The sequence below is a fragment of the Pipra filicauda genome, unplaced genomic scaffold (genome assembly GCF_003945595.2).
Source record: "Pipra filicauda isolate LSUMZ 115617 unplaced genomic scaffold, ASM394559v2 scaffold30_size5312502_pilon, whole genome shotgun sequence".
Classification (NCBI taxonomy): Eukaryota; Metazoa; Chordata; class Aves; order Passeriformes; family Pipridae; genus Pipra; species Pipra filicauda.
The window spans coordinates 5074016-5098360 of NW_024104432.1; the positions used below are offsets into that span (position 1 = coordinate 5074016).

Below are 24345 nucleotides of genomic sequence, written 5' to 3' on the forward strand. Positions count from 1 at the left end.
CCTGCACAGCTGCTGAAAGTCAGCCCAGGTCCCAGGCCTTCTGACCCACCACAGGGTCCTCCTACTCACATGGCTCAGGGACACATTCACTCAACACTCACACACCCATTCCCCAGGCACTCCACAGTCAGGGGTTCTCCAAATACCAGTATAAATCTCCCATATATCTGATACCCATGCCAGGACCTGGGGCCTCCTACCCACAGGTGGTAGTACATGAAACAAATATATGCAGTAAATTCAACTTCATGACCCAGCTATCGAGTCTTTAACTTCAGTTAAATATAGCAAAATACAGTGAAAAAAACATATTAACATTTTAACAGTTTGTCTTAAAGGGGAGTAAAAATTATAAACAGGAAATGTGTCTTACCTTCTATGAGAAATAATTACAGTTAAATTCAAAGGACAAATTCATAAAAAATTACCCAATATAATTTGCTACTATAGGTTTCAGTTCTTTTTTTTATAGATGAACCATGCACCATTGATCATTTAAATATAAATATTTTGCTGTCCTATTTACAGTTTATAATATACTATTTGGAGGAAGTGAACTTAGGCATCTTTTTATTCTTAGTTTGAACTGTGCAAATAACGTAGTATGTGTGATATTTGTAGGTAATTTTTCTTCTCACCAAGTCTGAAATGTATAATCGATTGGGAAAGGTGAATTTTTCATAATCTTAACAGCTCTTATAAGAAAGAGATGTTCTGTTATAATTTTTGTTTTCTATAATTCATTTTAAAAATCTGAATGAATAGGATTTAATTTTTTTATTGTTACCTCTGTCACCTTACTGATACTGCTGTATATAGAGAAAAGTTCATCTTCAATTAAAGATCTCTGTAAGAATTATGCAACTACATTGGTAGTAAGTAAATTTTTGTCTTTTGGTTATTTTCTTTTAACTGTTATCAATTGATACAGAGTTTGGAGTTTTACCTCACAGTCACTCAAGAAGAGTCCTGTATATGGATAAAAGAGTCCTCAGTGTCACATAGGCATTATGGTTGGCGATGGTGTGCCAGTACTGTGAAATAGTTTTCTGAGGTCCTACACTTTCAGAAGTGTGACTATCTCCATTTTTGTTTTCAAAGCTAGTGAAAGGAATTTTGGAGAACAGTTTCTTCACTTGTATCTTGTGGAAGGAAAACCAACCGTTCGATTCAGCTGTGGAAACTCTCAGAACATTCTGACTGTATCCATCAACCAGTCTATTAGCAAGGGTATACTTGTCCCTATCACAGTAAGGTAAGAATTTACCATGGGGTTACACTAAAAGAGTTTTAGTCACATATATTGAGCAGTAAAGTGTGATTCCACTTTTTTTTTTTTCCACAATAAAGACAAGTCATATTGGAAAGCAAAATTATATGCACATTTGGAAACTTTTTTCATAAGATAATCTCCTTGATTGAAAATATGTTTTAGTTCACACTAAAATTTAAGATTATTTCAGTCCTTTGGAGAACTTACAAATCTTTCAATCTCCAAATACTTTTACAGATACAGATGTTGTTTTGAGAAATGAAACAATTTAAATATAACATTGGAGGTTACAGATGGGGAGTTCATAATTTATGCTTATTAATTTATACATTGAATAAATTAAATTTGTTGTCAGAATTCCAGTGCTAAATATAGGACCGATTTATTCTTTAAGATGAAAAATTAAAAATGGACATACTAACAGCATCTCACAATGCCAGGTGGACTTGGTGATTTTCAAAGTCTTTTCCAAACTACATTATGATTCTATAAGCTGTCGTATCTACATATGCAACTGTACTGTCAGCGTTATACAGTGGTGGCTGAGCAGTACTGTCATTTTACACCTAGTACACACAATAGTTCTCAGAATGGTTAATGTACCATTTTGTAAAAGGTATTAGTATCATGCCTTGGTAATGGATTAACTCTTTTCTAGCCATGGAATTTCTTATGTGCAAGATAGGTAAAAGGTAAACAAGAAATAATAAAAATGTTGTGTTATATTTTTATTAGTAATGTTAAAGACTGGTAAAGTATTCAGTCTTCAAAATCATTTTAGAAATAATTCTGACACCCATATAAAATTTCAAATTACTGTGATTAAGATAATATTTTATTTCTTACATAGTTAAAGTATCAGAGGTAATTGGTGCACCTAAACTGGAAATATTTGTGAGTTGAGAGAACTTACTGCACAAATTATTAAATTAAAGGTAGTTCTAGCTAGGACTATTTTTGCTGTTAGAGGATGGTATGTGAAGGAGACTGCAAAATTTGCCTTGAAACGTGCACATCAGACTTCTCAAAATTGCCTCACTATGAAAACAGGAAAATAAAAGCATAATCTCAAGATTTTTTGTGTTTGCATTTTCAGCTGTTTCTCTATGATGTAAATGTTGATAAATTCTAAAATGATGGAGGTTTATTGATCTCAGTATATAGAGTAGATTGACAGGGGGAAAAGAGGCTGTTTGGGGCGGGCGGTGTTCATTAGATTGTGTGCTTACCCTGTAAGCTTTACCACTTCTTTTAGAAAAAAATTTGTGTTAAAATATAAATCCTCTTTTCAATATAAGCAAGGATCTGCCATTTAAGAAACTGTTTTATTTCCATCTTATATTTCTTCTCAGCCACAGGTCTATACATTACTCTTATGCTCCATTTAGAACAGTATTTTTTTTCCTTTTATGCTGTCTTAGTGTTAATATCTAGTATTAATGAAGCAAAGTCACATAGCATACTTTCAAATTGAATTACTTATTAGATGACAATGTATTTATTTTAGGATTTTTGTACAGGTTGTAAAAGTATATAAAATTTACAAAGGAAATTCTATCCCTTCCTCTCCTTATGATCTGGCAGATATAGAGGTTTTTTCCCTGGGAAAGTACTTGATAGAGGTATACAGTTTGATACTAGTAAACTATTCTAAGGGATTTTTTAATCTCAGAGACTACTCTTGTGTGAGACATTGGTCAGGTGATTGTCTGCACTGTATCAGCTGTGGTAGCATTGCCCCTGCTTCATAAGATTAAGACATTAAAATGCTGTGCAGATTTCAAAGCCTAATAATATCTTAGCAAAAAAATGCAGATAAATGGCAATGAAAAGATTGATTCTAGTCATAGATTTGAAGTTCATACTGAAAAATAAATTTACTTCCATCTTTTTCTACCTGAAAATTAACACCTGTGTATTTATGGCTTCATTCTCCATGTTGTTACACTAAAAATAATGTCAGTTCAATTTACACATTACCTTTGTTTATTGTTATTTTATACTGCTATCTTTGAAACAGTGGCATACTAACTAACTTGTAAGGTATGATTGTAGACTATGACTGGCAGGGATTTACATGCATTTGAGTTTATGGTCTTGGCCTTCGAAACGACTAGTGATTATTCTTGCAAGTTCTTCTAAAATTTAAAGAAAGCAGTATATCCTTCACCAAGCCGCAATAAAATTATGATCCTTCAGCAAGCAACCCTAACCTCTGCCAAAGGAAAAAGCAAACTTAAAAAGGCATTTGTGGCCCTCCAAGATCTTGTACTGTAGGCAATAAAATATGAATCCATGACAAAACCATTGATTTCTGTGTTCTCAGTGGCTGTTGGAGATAGATAATTCTATTTGTATATTTTACCTGAAAAATTAATGAGTGGAATTTTTTCCCTGTAATGCAGAAAAAGAGACAAAAACTAGAATAAATATCTATTTTTTGTTACTGTTTGAAAACTTGCCAGTTGGCAGACAATAGTTCTGGTACACTTGACTAAGTCTTTAGAATCATATTTGACAGTTATTCCAGTTCTGGATGCAACTATAACTCCACTGTTTAAATGCCACAATTAACACATTCAATAGCGTCCATAGAAGTAGATTGTCACCTTTTCAGACTTTTTTCCTTCTAAATCCACTATGTGCAATAAACTAATACATTCCCATAGTTTACAGCTAGCTATTCCTTTTTCATAACGATATGATTGGTTTCCTTATGTATGGCCATTTTTTTCAAACCTGATGAAGATTAAATGAGTTATAAATGTTCAGTCATTGTCTTTATGGTCCTTGTGAAATGACAGCTTTACAGAAAAAAGTCAGTAAAACTCAAATTGCCTACTTTTTTTTGCCTTGCCTAAGGAAACTAGAAATGTATTTAAATGCAGTTTCATTCATTGTTTTCATTTCCATTTATTTTAGAATGATTTGATCACTGGTTTGAAAATGTGTATTTCTTCCAGTTTAATTTTCTGTGATTTCATAGTTGAGATTGTATTGATCTTTTCAGTTAAAGCTTTGAGAACATGCTTGAATTGTAGTTTGGATTAGTTTTATGGGTTTGTTCTTGAAAGCTATTCAAAGAACATTAGCTCGAATGCGTTTCATTCCATGTCTGGGTTCTGAACTGCATTTGGCTGATGCAAAATTTGCTCTACTTTGTGGTTAAAGTGATGTGACTGTCATGGGAGTAGATGATGTTTCTTCAATTCAGTGACTGACGGTAAGTAAATTTAACAAGCAAAATTGAGATAATAAGTCACAAGGATTTTGATTTTTCTTGATAGTGGGGTGAATTTTAGCTTTTAGAGTAGGAATATTGATATTTTATAGACATCTTACACTTTTCTTCTCTAAATGATATATTTTTTAATTATATTTCCTTAAGAAGTTTAGATTGTCTTTTCTACACAGTAATGGAAAACACCGGATCCTTTTGGGATCTCTCCTTTTGGGAGATTCTAGGCAAGCATTAATTAAAATCTTGCCTGTCTATGATAGCATCACTCTTTTCCATCTTATTTACCTGCAGAATTTTCAGAATTGTTCTCTGGAATTTAATGAATAAAGCGTCCATCCCCACAGAGCTAGATCATAGTATTATGTACATTAACATTTCATGTGTCTTCCAAGTGAGCATATTGAATGTAGTTGTTTCCAGTTTTCTGTCACACTTTAACTAGTAGAATAGATGTGAGTATTTACCAATGGCTGAGAAGGGCACCTTTAGCTGTCTTTAAAGAGTTTATTTGTTAAATACATTATTTAGTTAATGTTGTTTGGCCAGCTCTCGCCTAGACCGTGCAGCGGTACAGAAGCTGCTGAAGTTTATTATTTGGTCTTCCACCTTCAAAAGCAGATGGCACATTGTGAACTGTGAAAGTCCTCAACATGTTTTTGTCCCTCCACACGGAAACTTTGGCAAGATGTAATGTACTAATTGCAAACTACATGATTTGTAATGTACTAATTGCAAACTACATATTACCAGTGTTCATGATTTTACCTCCACTCCTACTTCCTCCTTTTCCACAGAAGAGGAAAACAGCTGTTTGAACTATTCTACAAAGTTTTTTAACACATGTGCATTCTTAAAATGTTTTTTAAATGAATGTGTAAATCACCATCTATACAATCTGTTGGTTTATTTTGAATCATGATGTTTACCTATTTCATTTTGTTATTCTAGAGATATGTAAGTTTTCATATTAGTGTATACTTTGAAGTCATCTTTTTACTAGTGTTACAGGTGCTGGGTGCTCTGCATAGTCTGCAAGTATTACTGAAGATTGCATTAAATCAGTAAACCAAAAAAATTACTAATTTTCTGATGTCTTGCTATTGTTTCCAATATTACCAGTTACCTAGGAATACAGGGATTTTTTTTATGATTTGGAAACATCTGAGCACCAGGTTTTGTATCTAAGCAGGTACATTGTGTATCCTAGGCTTCATACTTGCAATACTGACTTCCAACATAACCAGTTATGTGATGAATGATAAATGGAAAGGTGTTTTGGCAGATAACTTGAGCCATTTGGTACAACGTCACCAACACATATCACATCTCAACTTTTTTAAAATTGTTTGAAGATTAACAGTGAAAGCAATCTCAGAGACATTGAAGAATTGCTGTTCTATAATATGAATATATAAATTGTTAAAGAAAACACATTTAGATGCGGTTTTAAAAATAAATATTTTATGTACTCTATACTTAATTTTTAAGTCAGCATATACATGAATCATACCCATGTAGATGTTGTGTTGTATAGAACTGGAAATACTGTAAGACATTAAGTATATTTAATAAATTTTGAATGAAAGTTGTAATTACTTTTAGAAGGACTGTATATACAACTATACACATTTATGTTTACTGCCTTTTCTATAGAAACTGAAAATTTTGTAAAATTATCATCACATTTGCCACTATAAGGTAGGACATTTTTTGCAGTGTATGCCTACATAATGTTTGTTCTCTGTAAGTCTTAATCCCACTTCCATCAATGCAGCTGTTACAGTTTTACACAGGTAAGTCACTTCTTTTGTTATTCAGTCTCAAAAATAGTCTCCTAGGATATGCATTACATCAAACTAATGCATATAAAATTGAAAACAAAAAGCTAGAACATTAGAATCAGCTAGTTAAATCATTGTGAGTGGCATAATAGCTGGAATAACTCAAATAAGAAAATGGATTCTCATAAAGAGTACAAAACAGATTACCTTTTGGTTTTGTTTCAGTTTCAGATTCTGTGTTTGAACAGAACATTCAGTGTGTTTCGAAGCATAGGTCACTTTCTGAAGCAATTTTTTTTACTTTCATTCTGCAGCAGAATGCAATATCTCATCTGTGATCTGTCAAAGCCAACAAACCAACTGCTAAGCAGAAGGCTTAGACAAAGTTTTAAAAAGCAAAGCCTTACCAGTGAGTCTAGAGGTGCAGAAGAGACTCTCTTACTTTCCAAACTCCTTCCCAGGGAAGGGTTTAGGTGTGACTGAATCCTATCTTAGGCTTGGATTGTGTTAGTGGTTTAAATTTAAAGGAATTATAGAGATATGATTAAACCACTTTGTCCCACAGATTTTAATGATGGCAAAACAGAAAGATTTATATAAATGAATCATTTATTATGACAAATTAACAAACAGGTGAACAGACTAAAGATCCTAATCAGAATTATTTACTACAGAGTGTAAAAGCGAAAAAAACCAAAATCTACTAGTAAAGTGTTATATAACAAAGTAATATAGTGCACTGTAACAAAACAATTATATTAAAGCAATTGTATTGAAGCTAGTAAAAGAAACAATCATTAAGTAGAGATTGATATAACTCACCATATGAGATAGTGGGCAGATCTCTTTCTTTCTCTTAACCCCTGGGGAGTAACCATGAAGAGGCATCCCTGCTTCACGGGAGAAGCTCCACACTTCAAAGAAGTATGTGGAAGAATCTGCTATATGGAAGTTTGGACTGGGCTTTTATAGTTATAAAGTGATGGACTGGTAGTCACAGATTTACAAGCTCACAGACTAGCTTATCTGTCACATCTTGTTTCAGAAAAGGATGTATATTTGAAGTCTGGTGAGCCAGGATGGTCTTAGTACAATTTAACAACAAGACTAGTTAGAAGCACAGTCTGCAGTGGACTCACAGCCCATGGCCAACAGACGAAATCTGCCCCACTGGCACATACAGAAGGGAGGGAGGCCAAAAAATGCAGAAGAATGGAAGTTTGAAATGGCAAGGACCTGTAGAAATAAGAGACTTCCCCAGAAGTCCAGATCATGGATGAAGATATTCGACAGCTGGCCCCAATACTGAGCCTTGGCAGACAGTACTTGTGACTGGCCACCAACTGGATGTAACTCCATTCACCACCACCCTCTGGGCCCACCCACTTGATCAGTTTTTTACCTGTCCAAGCCATGGGCTGCCAGCTTCTCCAGGAAAATGCAGTGAGAAGCAGTATCAAAGGCTTAGTAAAGTTCAAGTGAACAACATCCACAACCTTTCCTTCATCTATTAGAAGTATCTCTGTGACAAAATCTTTCAGACTACATGCAGTACACACTGGCTTAAGAATTCTATTTTTTTTCCTGGGAAAACTGGAAGTCCATGACTTGGTCATGTGCACTGTTCACTGGATTAAAAACCAGCTGCAATGCCGCACCCAGAGAGTGGTGGTAAATGGGGCCACATCCAGTTGGTGATCTGTCACTAGTGAAGTTCCCCAAGGCTCAGTGTTGGGGCCAGTCCTGTTAAATATGTTTATTGATGATCTGGATGAGGGGATTGAGTGTATCCTTGGTAAGTTCATGGACAACACTAAGTTGGCTGGTCCTGTTGATCTGCTGGAAGGCAGGAAGGCTTTGCAGAGGGATCTGGACAGGCTGGATAGATGGGCTGAGGCCAAGGGCATGAGGTTCAACTAGGTCAAGTGCCAGGTCCTACTTTTCAGTCACAACAACCCCAGGCAGTTGGGGTTGGGGCAGAGTGGCTGGAAAGCTGACCAGAGGAAAAGGACCTGGGGGTGCTGGTAGACAGCAGCTGAACATGAGCCAACAGTGTGTGCGGGTGACCAAGAAGGCCAATAGCATCCTGGCCTCTATGAGGAACTGTGTGGCCAGCAGGACCAGGAAAGTGATTGTCCCCTGTCCTCATCACTGATGAGGCTGCACTTTGAATCCTGTGTCCAGCTCTGGACCCCTCTCTTCAAGAAAGACATTGAGGTGCTGGAGTATGTCCAGAGAAGGGTAATGGAGCTTAGGAAGCATCTAGTAAGTCATATGAGGGAGTTGGAGTCGTTTAGCCTGTAGAAAAGGACACCCTCTACGACTACCTGAAAGGAGGTTGTAGCAAGTTGGGGGTCAGAGTCTTATTCCAGGCAACTAGTGACAGGACAACAGGAAATGGTCTCGAGCTCTGCAAGGGGAGGTTCAGGTTGGACTTCACTGAAAGTGTGGTCAGGCGTTGGTAGGCTGCCCAGGAAGATGGTGGAATCATCCCCTCTGGAGGTGTTCAAGAAACAACTGGATGTGGCTCTTAGTGCCATACTCTAGTTGACAAGGTGGAGATTAGTCAAAGGCTGGACTCAATGATCTTGGAGGTCTTTTCCAACCTAAATGATTCTGTGATTCTTTCACCTTCTTTTTTTTTATCCTCAACATAGGTAATTCACTGAGCTTTTTATGGCAATAGTGTTAACTGGAGGGCAGAGGATCCATGTGTTTTGGCCATTATTTTTTCCTTTTAATGTGATTTTAAGAATGCACTTATGAATTTATTTTGATTTTTATAATTTATAGCTGGTTAAATTTATTCTGATATAAAAGTGAATTTCCATAATTAACTGATTTTGGATGGTTTATTCCAAAGTGGCTCACCACAGACCAGTTCAAAGTATATGATATCACAATATTTTCATGTTCTCATTCATAGTGTGTCATTCTACTTTTAGCTCAGATAAAAAATCTGTATCACTATATAAGTGATATCCACTGTGTTTTCTTACTCATGAATTAGGGAGTTACATTAAAGGTCATTTGAGTTCCTACAAGGACTTGTATTCCAAAGGCTAAAACAACAGATTAAAAGCTAGGTGTGAGTTTTCTTCAGTCTCTCTCAAATACATTCATATCAATATGATATGAATGATATTTCATATCGAATTTTAAAATGTGCACTGTATTAACAATAGTACTAATAGTACAGCACTGTCAGCTGCCTTTCCTGAAGTGGTAGGCATCCAGACCTCACTGAACCTCTGAGTCACAGATGGAGAACTGTGACCTACCTGAAACCACAGAGACAACATAAGAAAGTAATGTATATTTACCATATTTCAAAGAAAAAAATCTTTGAAAAAATATGAGGCTGTTGATTACTTATATTATTTAAGAAAAATTCTAATTAGTCATATTCACCCTATCTAACCTTACCTACTTTCAAATTAGGTATTCAGTCTAAAGGAGTTTGTCTGTATAGGCATGTGGAATCATGGTAAAAATTAAAAATTCATGCAGTACTCAGACACTTATTGCTCACTTGGCCTTTTGGACAGTCAACTAAAAGTTGACATTTTGTCTTAAAGTTACCTCCCACCACTGAAATAGATAGGTCAGTGTTATAAGGTGAACATTTCTGAAAAGATGGAAGAATGGGTTTGCAAAATACTCTTTACTTCTTTTTCACAATCTGTCATCCCATCAGTAACCCCTTCTATCTGTTGCAATTACTGCAACTTCAACTCTACTTAAAATTCGACATTCTGATGTTGTAAGCCTTAATGATGAAAAGAATACATTTTATACATGTCTCTAGTATCATCAAAAAAATAGTAGAAAGAATGACAAAGCTATTTGAATTTTAAACAAAATTTCTCAAGTCCTGTTAGCATGACACATCTTCCAATCTCCTGTTGAACATGGAGTTCGAAAAATTAGATTTTTTTAGTAATCTTATGCAAACAAATTTTATGTCAAAACTGGTATTCTGTTAAATCAAATTCTGTCTGAGGGCAAATACTGACTTTTAGCTCAAAAAGGTGATCTGGCCTCGAGCTTGAAATTGACATAGTAAATTCTTCTCTGTCCTTCAGTGTCATGAAAAAAAAAGAAAAGAGAGCATCATTTAACCTCTCTTCCTGAAGATACTCACCAGAATTTAAGCTTTAAGCTTTTTACTTGATAGAATAAGAGACAGATGACTGTATTTCCTATTCAAAAAAAGGACAGCTGTTATTGTAACCTATATTAATTGTTTTAAGAATGTAACATATTTCATTAGAATTACCAATGTTGCTGAAGGGTATTTGCATTTATAAGCAAATTCAACTTAGCATAATAAAACAAAATCAAGTAACACACAAAAATCACAGTAACTTTCACAGTAGGTTATTTTGTATTGTATTTATCTTTGTAGGATGAACTAACTCATCCTAAAAGATGCTTACAGACGTAACTGTCTCATAGCTATGCAAAATAATTAATCATTCACCACAAAGACTTGAAGATTTAACTTTTCATTAATTTGCAAGACACACAAAAAATGTTTTATGATGGTGAGCAAAAAAAAGAAATACTTCTGAAAAATAAATACTTCTGTCTTGTCAGTGGTCATTTTGACATGAGTCCAGCCTCATATTTTGTATACTGACTGTCCCAGTGAGAGGGCCTGTATAGTCTAGTGGTAGAATGGAAAGGTTTTTTCAATCTTTCTGATCATCAAGGTGCATTCCTGGCCAATAATTTTGTTGTATTTCTGCCATTCTCCATCTCTAAAGTAGAGTATCATACTTGAAAATAATAATGAATGTAATTAATGTTGTCAATTTGGAAAAATGTTTTCATTAGGTCCTTTTTTACTAAGTCAAACACTTCAGTAATACCCCTCATAACCTGAATTTCACTGATTCTAGTTACTGGTTTTAAAGAAATCCACTTGAAACAAGTGGTTCACGACAGTATATTTTCTTTGTATTTTTTCCTACTAGAATTGAAGTGGTAAAATGAATAAGACTAATGAGGAATGCTTACAAAAATTGTCATATCAATTTTCACATCTTTAAACAGGATCAGATGTTTAATGGCCACGGTAATCCCTAATGTATGCTCAGCATTTCATTGTTAAGCATATTACAAATATGTTGGTAATTAGATATGTGAATAGATTGTTAGGTTTTGATGCTGTAACCTTCACAAAGCATGACAAAAGAACTGTATAACTCAGAACATTCTAGCACCTTCTTATCTGGCAGCCACTCCTCAAATGTGGCAAAAAGGATAGCTAGTGTAGTTTTCAAAAGTATTAGGATTAATAACCACATTAAAGAAACAGTTTCAATGCACTGTTGCTAATTGCAGTAATTCTGCTGAAAGTAGTTATTTCTTCATGATTCTTTACCGAATCTCTATGTCACAATTCCTTAGGTCTTCTAAAGACAGTGAGTCACAGATTCACCAGAATTTAGGTATATATTATAAAGTATAATGAATGCACATTTCATTGTCTTTTATTTTTAGATTTGGCTATGTATTATAGTTTTAAAATTCCAGGATTCCATGAATCTGTGTGTTTCTACAAGGAACATTGGAAGATTAAAGTTCTAATAGTCTATATAACCCAATTTCCATTTTCTGGATACATCTGCTTTGAAAATTGTATTATTTGCCTTTCAGCAATGTTACAGATAAAGCACTTACAAATGGGTTTTTATTATATCATGGAAATTCTAAACTGCATTTAACTTCTAATCTGCATTCTAAACTGCATTTAATTTCTAGAATTTTGCTAAGCTTTTTAGAACTCTCCCTTCCTGTACTAAAGGAGTCCCTGCTTTAATGGTGCATACAGATCCTTTCAAGTATGCATACATATATGCATATCTATACAGAGAAACTACAGTTTCTCTGTATAGACAGTGATCTCATGTGATTCACTTTTCCATCTACTTATGTTTTTGTGAGAATATGTGAAACAGATAGTAAAGATTCCAAAATATGTGGCTTCTCCTTCTATTCCAGAGAAGAAGCAGGATGCATAGCCCTTCTGATCTGCTTGGAATGAAGAACAATTCTTTCACATACATGCTAGTACAACAGAATTTCAGTACTACTGGAGATATACTAGGTATTCTGCATGAAAAAATGTAGATATCTGTGACTTGAAAAAAAAAAAAGAGTCACTGAATTACAGAAGTAATAATAAACTAATAAAATTGAAGATAATATGATATATTGGAAAAAAAGGATATTGTTCAATAGTTTGACAGTTTCAGTATTTATTTATTTCTGATGTATATAAAATTCTGTAAAAATCATCAGCTCGGTGTCCAGTCACACAGTGATTCACAAAGAGGACTTTTCAGACAACTCCTTAGTTTCTGTTAGTTTGGCAGAGCACATGGAAGTATAGCAATAGAGTATATTGCCAAATAGCTTATGAAAGTGTCATGTTGTCTTCTTCCTAAGAAGTGAGATGATAGTTTACATTGCTGTACTTGGGAGCACTGAAGAGCTAAACAACAATAAAAAAAAACCTGTGAAGAAAAAGTATTTTTTTAATTCTCTTCCTCAGGTCTGTTTTTCCGTATGTGGAAGATCAATACAGAAATAAAATTGGTTCAGTGTGCTTGTAACAGCTGGCAATTCTCTACAGGTTTGCTTTAGGTGAAAGCAATAGGAAGTGCTATTTGCTCTGTAGGTGTTGAAAATCAGTAAAAAATAAAAACCAGTACCTAGCCTGCCTTTGCATGAATGTTAAAAAAAAAGGAATGTTACAGGGAAGGGGAAGAAAACGTATCTCTCAACAAAGCAGTCTGGGTCTTTTTGATTCACCTCATAACCAACAGCAATCATAAAGGGGTCAGAAGGCAGGTGTCCACAAACATCAAAACTGGCAGTGAAGTCATGTAGCCCAGACTGCTGTGGGGTTAAGCTGAATTTTCTCCTGTGTGCTGAGGAGAAGGGAGCAGTTCTTCTTGGTCTAGCTGACCAGCTCCAGCTCAGCAGCAACTTTCAACATGATTTTAAAAAGTTTGACTAATCTCAGCTTGTTACTTAGTTTCCACAACTCTAAAGTGGGAGTCACAGTTACTTATCACAGAAAAATGTTCAAAAGACTAAAAGTTCTGAGGCCAATATTTTAAAAATGTGGCATTGAGGTCCTGGTGCTTGATCTGTATGTATATATATATGTATATACTCAGTCCATCTTTGAGACCAAAAATCATCAGAGAACCTCAGGTTCTTTCTTTCATATGGTTCATTGGATATCCTTTTTCCATGGGAAATGAAGGAAAGAAGAAAGAGTGATGGTTATTATTTAATTTTAATTGCTATAACCTTATTTTCCAACTCCTTACTTTCTAAATAAATTTCAGGTAGATAATTAATATATAGTGTTCATATATACAGAGAAGAAAGAACAGAACAGGACATCAGACAGCTGATTGTTTCAAGACTAGTCAGTTTAGGTCTGGTTTTGCTTACCAGAAGTAAGAAAATTTGGTGCCGCAAATTGAGTCCCTTGATTAAAGAGAGTATTGAGTAAAATTCACACTATTTGTTAAAAAGTCCTCCTTAATAATCATGGGGCAGAGAGGGAAAGAGAAAGAAATGCCAACTACATCTTTCTGAGTGTCAGAAAGAAACTTATATAAGGAACACAACAGAGAAATGAGGGTATTTCTCTTCCTTTGACAGAAGTACATTGATTCTGTGATGAATTTATATTTTGTTATGTAGTTAATTCAGGTGAGAGAAGCTATTTTATTAGTCTCTCTACCACTTTGACTGTTGTTATCATTAACTTGTTCTTTAAAGCACACATTGACCTGGCTTTTTATTAGACTGTAATGTCCATGAAACTTTCTTCTCTGCTTTCTCAAAATTGTGTACCACTTGCCTTTTGTCCCATGCTCTTTAGATTTTCTGATCTAATTCCTATGCAGTTACTGAAGCTGCTGTTACATCTGTGATCACCTTCATCCAAAGGTGTTTTGTCATTTTGTGGTCATAACTTGATCTTGTCCTTGATGTGGTCAGAAACACAGAATTAAATGAAAATGCATTTCACTAGAGGTGAATTGTGGATGGAAATTTTAGCTGTGGGTAAATGTAGAAGAAAATAGAGGGCAGACACCTTCACCAGAAACAAGTTAAGTGTGCAGATTTGTGCTAGTATTACACCATGCAGTTAGAAAAAATACAGATATTTTAAAAGGTCTAAGACTAGTTTTCAAAGACATTGTTATCATACTGGCAGTAGCCAAGCTGTGCAATAAAAAACTTCATTTTTTCAACTGATAAATTTATGTCCACACATCAATAGCTTAATCTTTTAACAAAGTGCAGGCTAAGCTTATGGAAAGAATATATATGGGGTGCAGGTACCCAGACTGGCAGTGGGGACTGCAGAAGGTGGGTGGGTATTTCATGAAAGAACTGTGACCCATGGAGATCCCACACTGGAAGAGGGGAAAAGTGTGAGAGGGAAGGAGCAGCAGAGAAAAGCATTTATGGACTGACCCTTATTCCCCACCCTCCTCCTGCACTGCTTGGATTGGGGAAATGTAGAAGTTGCGAATGGAGCAAAGCTGAGCCTGGGAAAAAAATGGGATTAGGGAGAAGGAGGTTATTTTTTCACTTTGTTTCTTACCACCCAGAACTCTTTAATTTCCAATAAATTAAAAAAAAAAATTCCCCAAGTCAGTCCTGTGATGGTAATTGATAAGTGATCTCCCCGTCTTTATCTTGGCCCAGGAGCTTTGTCACCTTATTCCCCCACCCTAACTGTCATGTCGAGAGGGAGGGGTGAGAAAGTGGCTGGGTGGGCAGCTGGTAGCTGACCAAGGTCATATCACAGAAGGAACAGTGAAGTGATACAGAATGTGATTTTCCTCCATTCCCTCCATATATAGTTCTGTGGGCAAGATTTTGTAAGCTATATGCGACCTCTTTAATTTATTTAAATTGTAATTAGTGCTGTCTTGTGTTGGATAAGGTTTGTAAATATTGATAATGTGATAATGTAAATTTGAATATATTGTAGAATTCTTGAAGTGACATGATAAGTGTCAGCATATAGTGAACATAGAAAAGTAATTAATGTCTCACTCCTGGTGCTATTGTCTTTCTGGAGGTGTGAAAAATATCTCCTGCACTACAAGGTATTTCAGGATATAGTAAGTGTTTTAATAATTTGTAAACTGGCTCTCTGAGTCTACGGAAACCCTGTGCTTTGCTATAAAATAGAAAATCTTTATAAAATGCCAAATCTGCATTTGAGCTCATACTCCAAGTGACTTGTGTTAAATAGACATGTAACACGGACATTTGGAGTACATTAAAATAAAATTATTCTTTGGGTTGTGGACTGTCTTTTCTGGAGGCTTTACTCAACTTCAGTGTCACATGTTTGCTGTGCATTTCCCTGTTTGGGGAAATGGTGTTTATGTGGCATCAATTCAAATCTGTGCCTTGGGATATGTGTCCCTATGGTTTTCTTCTACAGCTTCTATGAAGTTTGAGGTACTGGTCTGCCATTTGCAGTGACAGTGGATATGACTTCCTACTGCACTGATGGGTTTTAGTGAGAACACCAGGAACTGAGGATCTATACGTTGTCACAGAAATTGTTTTATCCCCCCTACTGTTTGCTTTGTTTTGTCAGAGCTGCCAGCACCTAGCAGACTAGTAGTAATGAAAGATGTGAATGTGGGAGCTACAGTGTAGCATGCTGTGTTGCTACTAAATTACTCAGCAGCCTTTCAAAACACCTTCAAAAATACATTTTCTCTTGCATTTGAATACATTTTATGTAAATCTGACATGTGGTTTGGCCCCTGGGTTTTGTTCCCAGCACTGTCAGAAACAATCTTCTGCAACCTCTTTTGTTCACCCATCTGGAAAATAACAGGATTATACTTGCCTGCCTTCTGGGGGAGGGTATAAGTTTTGCTCAACAACAAATGTTGTGAAAAATACAAAACTAAACACCAGCCTGTAGCTGGCATAAGCCATGGAATATTCTGACCATTTCTTTCCTTGGCTGAAGAGTACCCTTCCTGAACCAGAGAAAGAGGAAGATGTTGATTATTAAGACTGTGAGTCTTTCCTTCACCTTTAACAGACGAGAAGCACATATCACTTCGTTTTAGTGAATTTATTTGAATCAAATACTTAACCCTGTTCTCTTTCTGCCGACTCTCCTTTACCCCAGATTTCTCATTGTATTTCATGGAAGTAGTGAGTCTGGCACTTCTATTTTACCACTTTGTGAATAATGTTTCTCCAATTCCCATGTAGAAACGCAGGTACAAAAGCAGTTTTACTGAAAACATAAGGTGAGATATGTAAGAAAAAACAGGCTCACGGTGACACAGTGGGTGGAGTTTGCTGGTTTCTTGATGCAGACAATAATTGCAGCAGCAGCCTATGCCAAATTTATATCCATGTTTTTCAATTTTAGAACTCAGTGTATTGATGTGCTGAGGTTGATTCAGTATTGCTGGTCTTGCTAAATACCCAGTTGCTGCTCCAAGGGCTATGAATGCTTTCTAAAGCCCATATAATTTCATCTGTTTCCTTACAAGCTATTTAACCTTCAAATGTAAGCCAGAAAGTTTTTGGGGTTGTTTTGAGGTTTTTTGTTTGTTTCTTTCTTTTTTGTTTTTCCAAAACAACAGAGAACATAATCAATAATTGGAAAATTCTCTATGTAATAATAGAGAAATGTGGTCAGCACGACCATTTCCTTTGTCTCTCATAAAAATTGCAAAAATTCTCAGAGTAATCCTATGGTATTTGGGTGTTCACACATTCCAACACAAGAACATTCATTTGTATTGAATGGAAAATGGCTGTATATTATTGCATATACTACATTTCAGCATAAAATATTTTCAGCCAATCTAACATCTGTGAGGTTTTATTTTCTCATGAGTTTTAGAATGATCACCATCTTACAGCTTTTGGAATTAATATTTCTTATTAAAGTTGTCTTTGTTCAGGAAGATGATGTCAGCCTTACTGAGTAGGCAATTGAAGAGAGGAGTGATTAACTTAGTTTGATTAGCTGTGAACTAAAGTAGAATTTTTGCTGATCTGACTAAAAAAATCATCTTTTGGGGGATTTAATAATTTTGGTTTTAGTTAGATCAGATCTCTAGTCACACTCCCTGAACAATTCATCAATTGGGCAGCATTCATTTTGATAGCAACAGACTCTCATATTGACTAAAACTGTCCCTCATTAACAATAGATTAAATATGAAAAATTTTAACACTCAAGCAAGTATGGCAGTTGGACTCAAAAAGAGCCCCAGGTCTTGGAAAGTCCTCTCATTATTTATAATAGTGAGATTCAGTGGTTCTTATTCTGAAGTCTTAATGTGTCGAAGACAAATATTATCCAAATACTGTGTACCCAACACTGTCAGAACTAGTTCATTTCATATCACTGCTTTGTGATTCAAAGTGATTAAGTGATTTGTTCATACAGTTTTAATTACATCTGATCATGTTTTCTGACAGGTTGGCAGCAAGGTTGTGGGATCTTTTTTGTAGCTTTTATATACTCAGTCATGTAGTACTAAAGTATTGGTTAAATGCTGAACACGTATTTTTGCTCTCACTTGGAATTTTTTCTATGATATTTTTTCTTTTTTTCTTTTATACCTTTTTTTTCTTTTATACCTTTTTTTTCTTTTTAACTCCTGAAAATCTGCTGTCATTTTTCTCAGTTATGAGCAGGAAGACAGCTAAGTACACCAAAGGTTGCATACTGAATATAGAAAACCAAAGGACCAAAACATTTACAGCTACATTAAGTAGGAAATGAAGCAGCACAGAATTGTTCAGTTTAAATTCAAGATGAGCTGCAAGAAACCAGTATACCTCATCTCACCTTACACGAGTTCTTGAACTAAACATGAACTAACATTTTGAACCTGCAACTTTCACAGCATAGTGCTGCTGCATCTTCAGATGAGGAAATAAATTAAATTGCCTAATAATGGGGAAAAGTTTAGGTACATATTCTGTACTTTTTAAATCTCATTGCATACTTTAGATGAAAGGTTGAAAAAAATTCAGATATTTTATTCCTCCAAACTGCCCATTCGATCATTGAAATCTTTTACTTGTCAGTAGCTGAGACTATCCCTGCTCATTTAAATCCAAGATAGTTGAGGATAGTTTTCTATGGGCTCCAAAGAATTTCTCCCATAAAATTAGTGTACCTTAATTCGTTATCATGGATAGTAGATTCCAAAATATTCAATTGATCAAAGATGAGAACTAAAAACTTTGCTTAATAAGCTTTTTTCTCTCTCCTTTGTAGTTTTCCCTCTAAAAATAATCATGTTCTCTATTTATGTCAGTGTAGAGCTTTCATTGGATTCAAGACAAATAAGGTCTGTTTTTTCCCTCCCTACCCAAACTATTACATCAACATTCAGCAGTGAGAACACAGGACAAACACAGAACTTCCTTTGCTCCCCCAGCCTTCCTGAATGAGAAAAGGATGAGAAAAGAAAGACATGAAAAAAAAATAAAGCTAATTAATCATGAAGGAGATTTTCCATAACCGATTCCCCCCACAACTTATTCTCCTTATCTAATTATGTGCAGCATGGGGTGCACCTAGTCATTCATATACCAGGCACAGGTCACAGGTGTATGGGTTTTTTTCCCTTCCTGACCAGATAGTAACCTATTTTTGGTGGTGGTGGGTTTTTTTTGGTTTTCTTTGGGAGGGTGTTGGTTGATTTTTTTTTTCTGGTTGGTTAATTGGTTTTTGTGGGGGGTTTGTTTGGTTTTTGTTTAGTTTTTTAATTTGACAAAACAATTCAATAGTCTTTTAATGAAAGCAGAAGTAGAATTTGCTGACTTAATCTTGCTCAGCCTATCTTCCTGCCTAGTCTCTTCCTCTGGCATGCAAGTGAGAGGCAGATGCATAGCAGGGGAAGTTTTCCAGGTTCATCATTAAACAGAACACTTAATATTTACTGAAAACAGTTAAATATTTAACTGCTGCAATTTAATCAGTGAAATGGGTATGTTTTATAAAAGCAAGTTTTGTTTAGATTGATTCTTCCTAATTTCTAGTCACTTCATATAGGAATGTTGCTTAGTGAATAAAAATGTGACAGTCTCAGAACCTGTACTCACTACTAACATATTTGGCACTCTTGGGATAAGATTGTGGGTGAGTCTATTCGTCTGCTTCATCTCTTTCCCTGTGATTCATGATTTACAGAGATCTTGTTATTATAAAATGCATTAATAATCTCAAAGTGCAGAGGTCCATAGCTAAAGACTAAAATCATCTAAAAAAATACCTTATATCTGAAGGGTAAAGATGTTTCCTAAAATACATTGCTATTCAGATAGAACATTTGAAAACCTACTGCTGTCCTGTCTGTCCTGTCAAAGCTTTCTTTATACCCTTATTACCAGATCAACTAAGTGGGTAGAAAATTTTTTGGTTAGCATTTCATTATCTAGTTGGCAGTCAATTACTCATGGCATCCATTAGAGTTCAGTATTGTGACCCAATGAAATAATGGTCTTGATATTTTGGTGTTTGGAGCTTGAGAGAGCAACTTGAAATTAAAGATAGCTTTTTTTTTTTAATTCTAAGGCAAGATTTTTTGTTTTACAATCCATTTGATGAAAATCAGCTACTGACCATCATTTAATCCTCTGAGCCAAATGACATCTATGATGTGATCATGTTATCATCCATTTCTCTATACAGTCCAATATTCTTTTATCTATTGCAGTAATAAAAAAAAAAAAAAAGATAAAGAAAGAGAAAGAGAAAGAGAAAGGAAAGGAAAAGGAAAAGAAAAGGAAAGAAAAAGAAAATAAAGAAAAAGAAAAAAGAAGAAAAAGAAAAAGAGAAAAAAAAAAAAAAAAGAAAAGAAAAACTAAAAAAAAAAAAAAAAAAAAAAATGAAAAAAAAAGAAAAAGAAAAGGAAAAAAAAAGAAAAAAACGAATGTTGCAAGGGGACCAGCTAGAATCATGAATACAAATATATTAGAAGACAGCCAAGAGGCAACGTCCAGAAACTGGAAGACAGGAAGTTCCACCTGACACGAGGAACTTCTTTACTGTGAGGGTGGCTCAGCACTGAAACAGATTTCCCAGAAAGATTGTGGAATCTCCTTCTCTGGGAATATTTAAAAGCTATATTGATGCAAACATGACAAACATGTTCTAGAGGACCCTACCTGAGCAGGGAGATTGGACCAGCTGACATCCAATGACCTCTTCCAACCTTACCCGTTTTGTGATTCTGTGTGAAATGTAAAAGTCAGTGTATACTTTGGCTTTTTTTTTTTTTTTTTGGGTCATATTAAAAAACTGTCTGCTCTTAGGACGCAGTTAGGACACTTAGGTGCCTAAAACTTGTCTGTCCTTCAGGCTCATTCAGGCCGCGTCAGCAAGTTTATTTTTACTGGTGACTGCAGGGGCTGCCAGACACCTCTGTGACAATGTGTCACTCCCAGGTGGTGAGTTGCAGCGTTTAGTATCAGCTGGTGGGGAGCAGGACAGTGTATGGGACAAGTCTGAAACACACATTATGGAGTTCCCTACCTTTTGGGATAATGAACATTAGCTCTCCTAGTTCGCAGGGACTCCCACTTTGCAAAGTATAATTAAAAATGCTATTCATTAGGGTTAACATTATAAAGAAGAGGGTAGTACAGGCATCTTACACCCCTTCAGAAACTCATAAACCCTGGTTGTGCATGACAGCAAATTAGAGACAGCTTAATCTGAAGTTAATTTTTGTCAGTTAGAAATGTTCATTCTGATAAATTGATGCAATATTCAGTCCTTGAACCTTGACCTAAAGTATCTACATAGTTGATAGCACCAAGCATCTCTTTGAAATAAAATAGCTAATCAAAGGGGGGGAGGGGGGTGTGTTGTGAAATATTTTCTAATATTTCCAAATTCAATATGTGTGTATTTGCATTTTTAAGTAGAAAAGTGGACATCAGAATGAAGAAATAAAGTACCTCATCTGTAAGCAAAACCAGATTACACATGCACAGCAACAGGCATTGTGATGCTTGTTTACACTTCCACAATTCCATTAATTACTTGCATTCATAAATTATAATCTTGTTAAAAAGCCTGTGTAAGATTTGGTCTACCCATGAAGAAATGTAACACATTTCACATCATATAAGATTGTCTTTTTTGATGAATATCTCATACTGTCTGTTTTTAAATCTGATTAAAGTAATCTATCTTGTTTAAAAAACCAAAGAAGCTTACTAAAAGGTGGCCTGTGAACACATATTTACAGATAAAAGCTAAATGTATTATATTTACCTTGTTTTTCTTTTTTCTGAAGTTAATATTCATTAATCTTGAACAGTATTTATTTTCTGAATAATACGCTCCAGCTCAAATATACATCACTAAACAAAGTGACTGAAAAAAATAGGACAGACATTTACAACACATTATGAAACACATCTGGCTTTTCAGGTAGTTTCTCTTGAAGCACATCCAAATGACATTATAATCTGTATTTTACCTTTCTATATTCAAATAGGGAATAAGCACTATAATCCTGTATGTTTAAGACTAACTTTAAAGAATATTGCAGCTAAAATGTGTATAAATGTATCACCATAAAGCAGTCTTTCTTTTCTTTTAAAATATTTGGTTATAGCTTAGCAAAATATTCTTAGCTCTTCACGTTGAATGCTGTCATTTAGACAGTTTCAAGTACAAAGTATATATGAAACTATTATGAGAATCTTAATTTCTTTGACAGAGCAGTTTTAAAGCTCATACTTTTATAATGATAGGGAAAAACACAGCATATGTGTTATCATAAGCAGATTGCAACAAACTACTGAATATCAGTATGAGAAGCAGGCATATAAAGTTTCCCTAAGTCTCAATTACAGAAATGTGAGGTGAACTCCAAGGTTCAAAGGTTTAAGGTTACAAAGAATTAGAACACATGAGCCTTGAAAAGTCTGAAACCAAAATACCTTTTTTTTTCTTTAATTGATACTTATATGTATAAGTAAAACTGAAATACCAGTAGGATGTCTCTTTGTCATAAGTATTAGTAAATACGTCAACCTCAACCTCAGGGTTTGCACTGGTTGGTAATAGAAGGATTTTATTCTTCAGAGTTTATCCAGAATTTCCTGTACTAATATATAAATTGTTCTTTCTTTTGGCATTCAAATTGAAGAGTCACTTTCTCATTAACCACATTGCTTAACCTATTTTTCTCTTAGTTTTCCCATGTATAGGGGAGGAAGAAATTCATTTTAAAACATCAGAATATGCAAAGGAAAATGAATTACTGCTGTCTGGTAGAAGTAATATATGTTACCCATTATTGTATTTCTTCTGTCTGTAATAGGTAAGAAAAGATTCTCAATTGGAGATCATTCCAATACTGTCTTATCTGTACAGCACTGCATCGGTACAGCTTTATTCACGTGTCAAGTGGCTTCCTAATTTTCATTCATGGGATCAGATTTATGTGAGACACTAAATGGAAGACTATATCTGAAGATGGCTAAACATAATAATTCATTCTTATGCTCTAATGCTATATACTAAGCTGCTGCTAACTTCAGAAGAGTCTTTATGCTGCTGGGAGTGATAGCCCCCCTCAGGGAGGGGACACATATTTTAAGATGTTGTCCACTATGTCTCTCTGCAAGCACATTTACAATGGGGGGGTTTTTGTGGTGTTTTATTGATGAGCTGTTAGGATAATTGAACCCTCAACATTTGTTTGAATTTACCTTTTTTCCTTATTGTCTTGAGTGGAATTTAGGCTCCTCAAAATATAGTATTTTGGATATGTTATTCTTTTCCTTTATTCTTTTCTTTGTTCTGTTTTAACCATCCTAAAAAGCACAAGTTATGCATACACAGAAAAATTTTTACCAATATAGGCATATTGTTATTATAACCATTATAAGTAAACTTTGGTTGTTTTCAGAAATATATGTATATGTTATTTTCTTCAAACTTCATATCTCATAGCCACTTCACATGAGACCATTACTTCTATATCTACATACACTGACCTCTTATTTTTGTTTATTTTCACCCATCTATTCATAAGCTTGAGATTCAGTTACCTGGTAGGTAGATAAATGGTTTAAAAAGTGTATTCAGGCATGACATCAAGGTCTGCAAAGCAACAATGCAGACAGTTTTTGGAATTTGAGGTTTCGCCAAGTAGTCTTTTTCATATTTTGCCAGGATTACAACAGTGTGAATTTGCTCACCTGGAGGTAATACTGAATATTTCTTATATGGAGTTATACTCTGCTTGTATTGATAATAATATTTTCTTAAACGGAAACATGATCCAAGACTCTTTTTCAGTGTGTTCAAAATCACTCTACCTACAAGTGGTTTTTTACTTAAAGAGAATTATATGATTGCTAATGGTCAGGCAGTCATGTTTCTCTTGAGAGTAAAAGAACTCTGAGTTGGTATCTTTTTAGGGTATTCTTTTAGTGTTCAGCTGTTCCATGCAATCAAATTTTATTAACTATTCGGCAGAAGTCTTCCAACTTACCATCATCAGTATAACATTGCATGGTTGCATTTGATTGCTATTCTGGCTTTTTCTAAATTAATTCCCTAGTATCACCTAATTGTCCCTAGAAAATTTTTTTCCATTTCTCATAGAGGAAAGCATATGACTTTTGACATAATAGATCAGTGTTAGGGAGCTTGTTTGCCTTTTTTTTTTTTACTAAAATGATTTAATCTCCATTTAAGGGAAGAACAGGTCAAAACCTATTACATAATGACTCTTCCTAGAAAGGGTTTTACTCTTTTCACATCAGAATATTGTTTCAGTGGAGATTACGGCTGAATTTCCATGTCTTCCATATTTTGTATTAGTTGTTGCATAGGCTTTAACTGGAGGCTTTTTACTGAAAGAGGAAGAAAACTTTCCTTTCTGTTGTTATATAAGTTTTAATAAAATTTCTTGAATGAAACTACATCTATATTAAAAATCAGTTAATTAGAGAAGTAATGAGAGGGT

At 34.8% G+C, this 24345-nt stretch overlaps 1 protein-coding gene across 1 annotated transcript in view; it reads left to right on the forward strand.

The window, feature by feature from the left end:
- The window catches only part of LOC113992859 (protein eyes shut homolog), a 262860-nt gene that overhangs the window by 106529 nt on the left and 131986 nt on the right, over window positions 1–24345 (forward strand). Inside the window, exon 5 of the mRNA XM_027730560.2 lies at window positions 1102–1255. Within this exon, the coding sequence (XP_027586361.1) occupies window positions 1102–1255 (154 nt within the window). The remainder of the gene's footprint in view (window positions 1–1101; window positions 1256–24345) is intronic.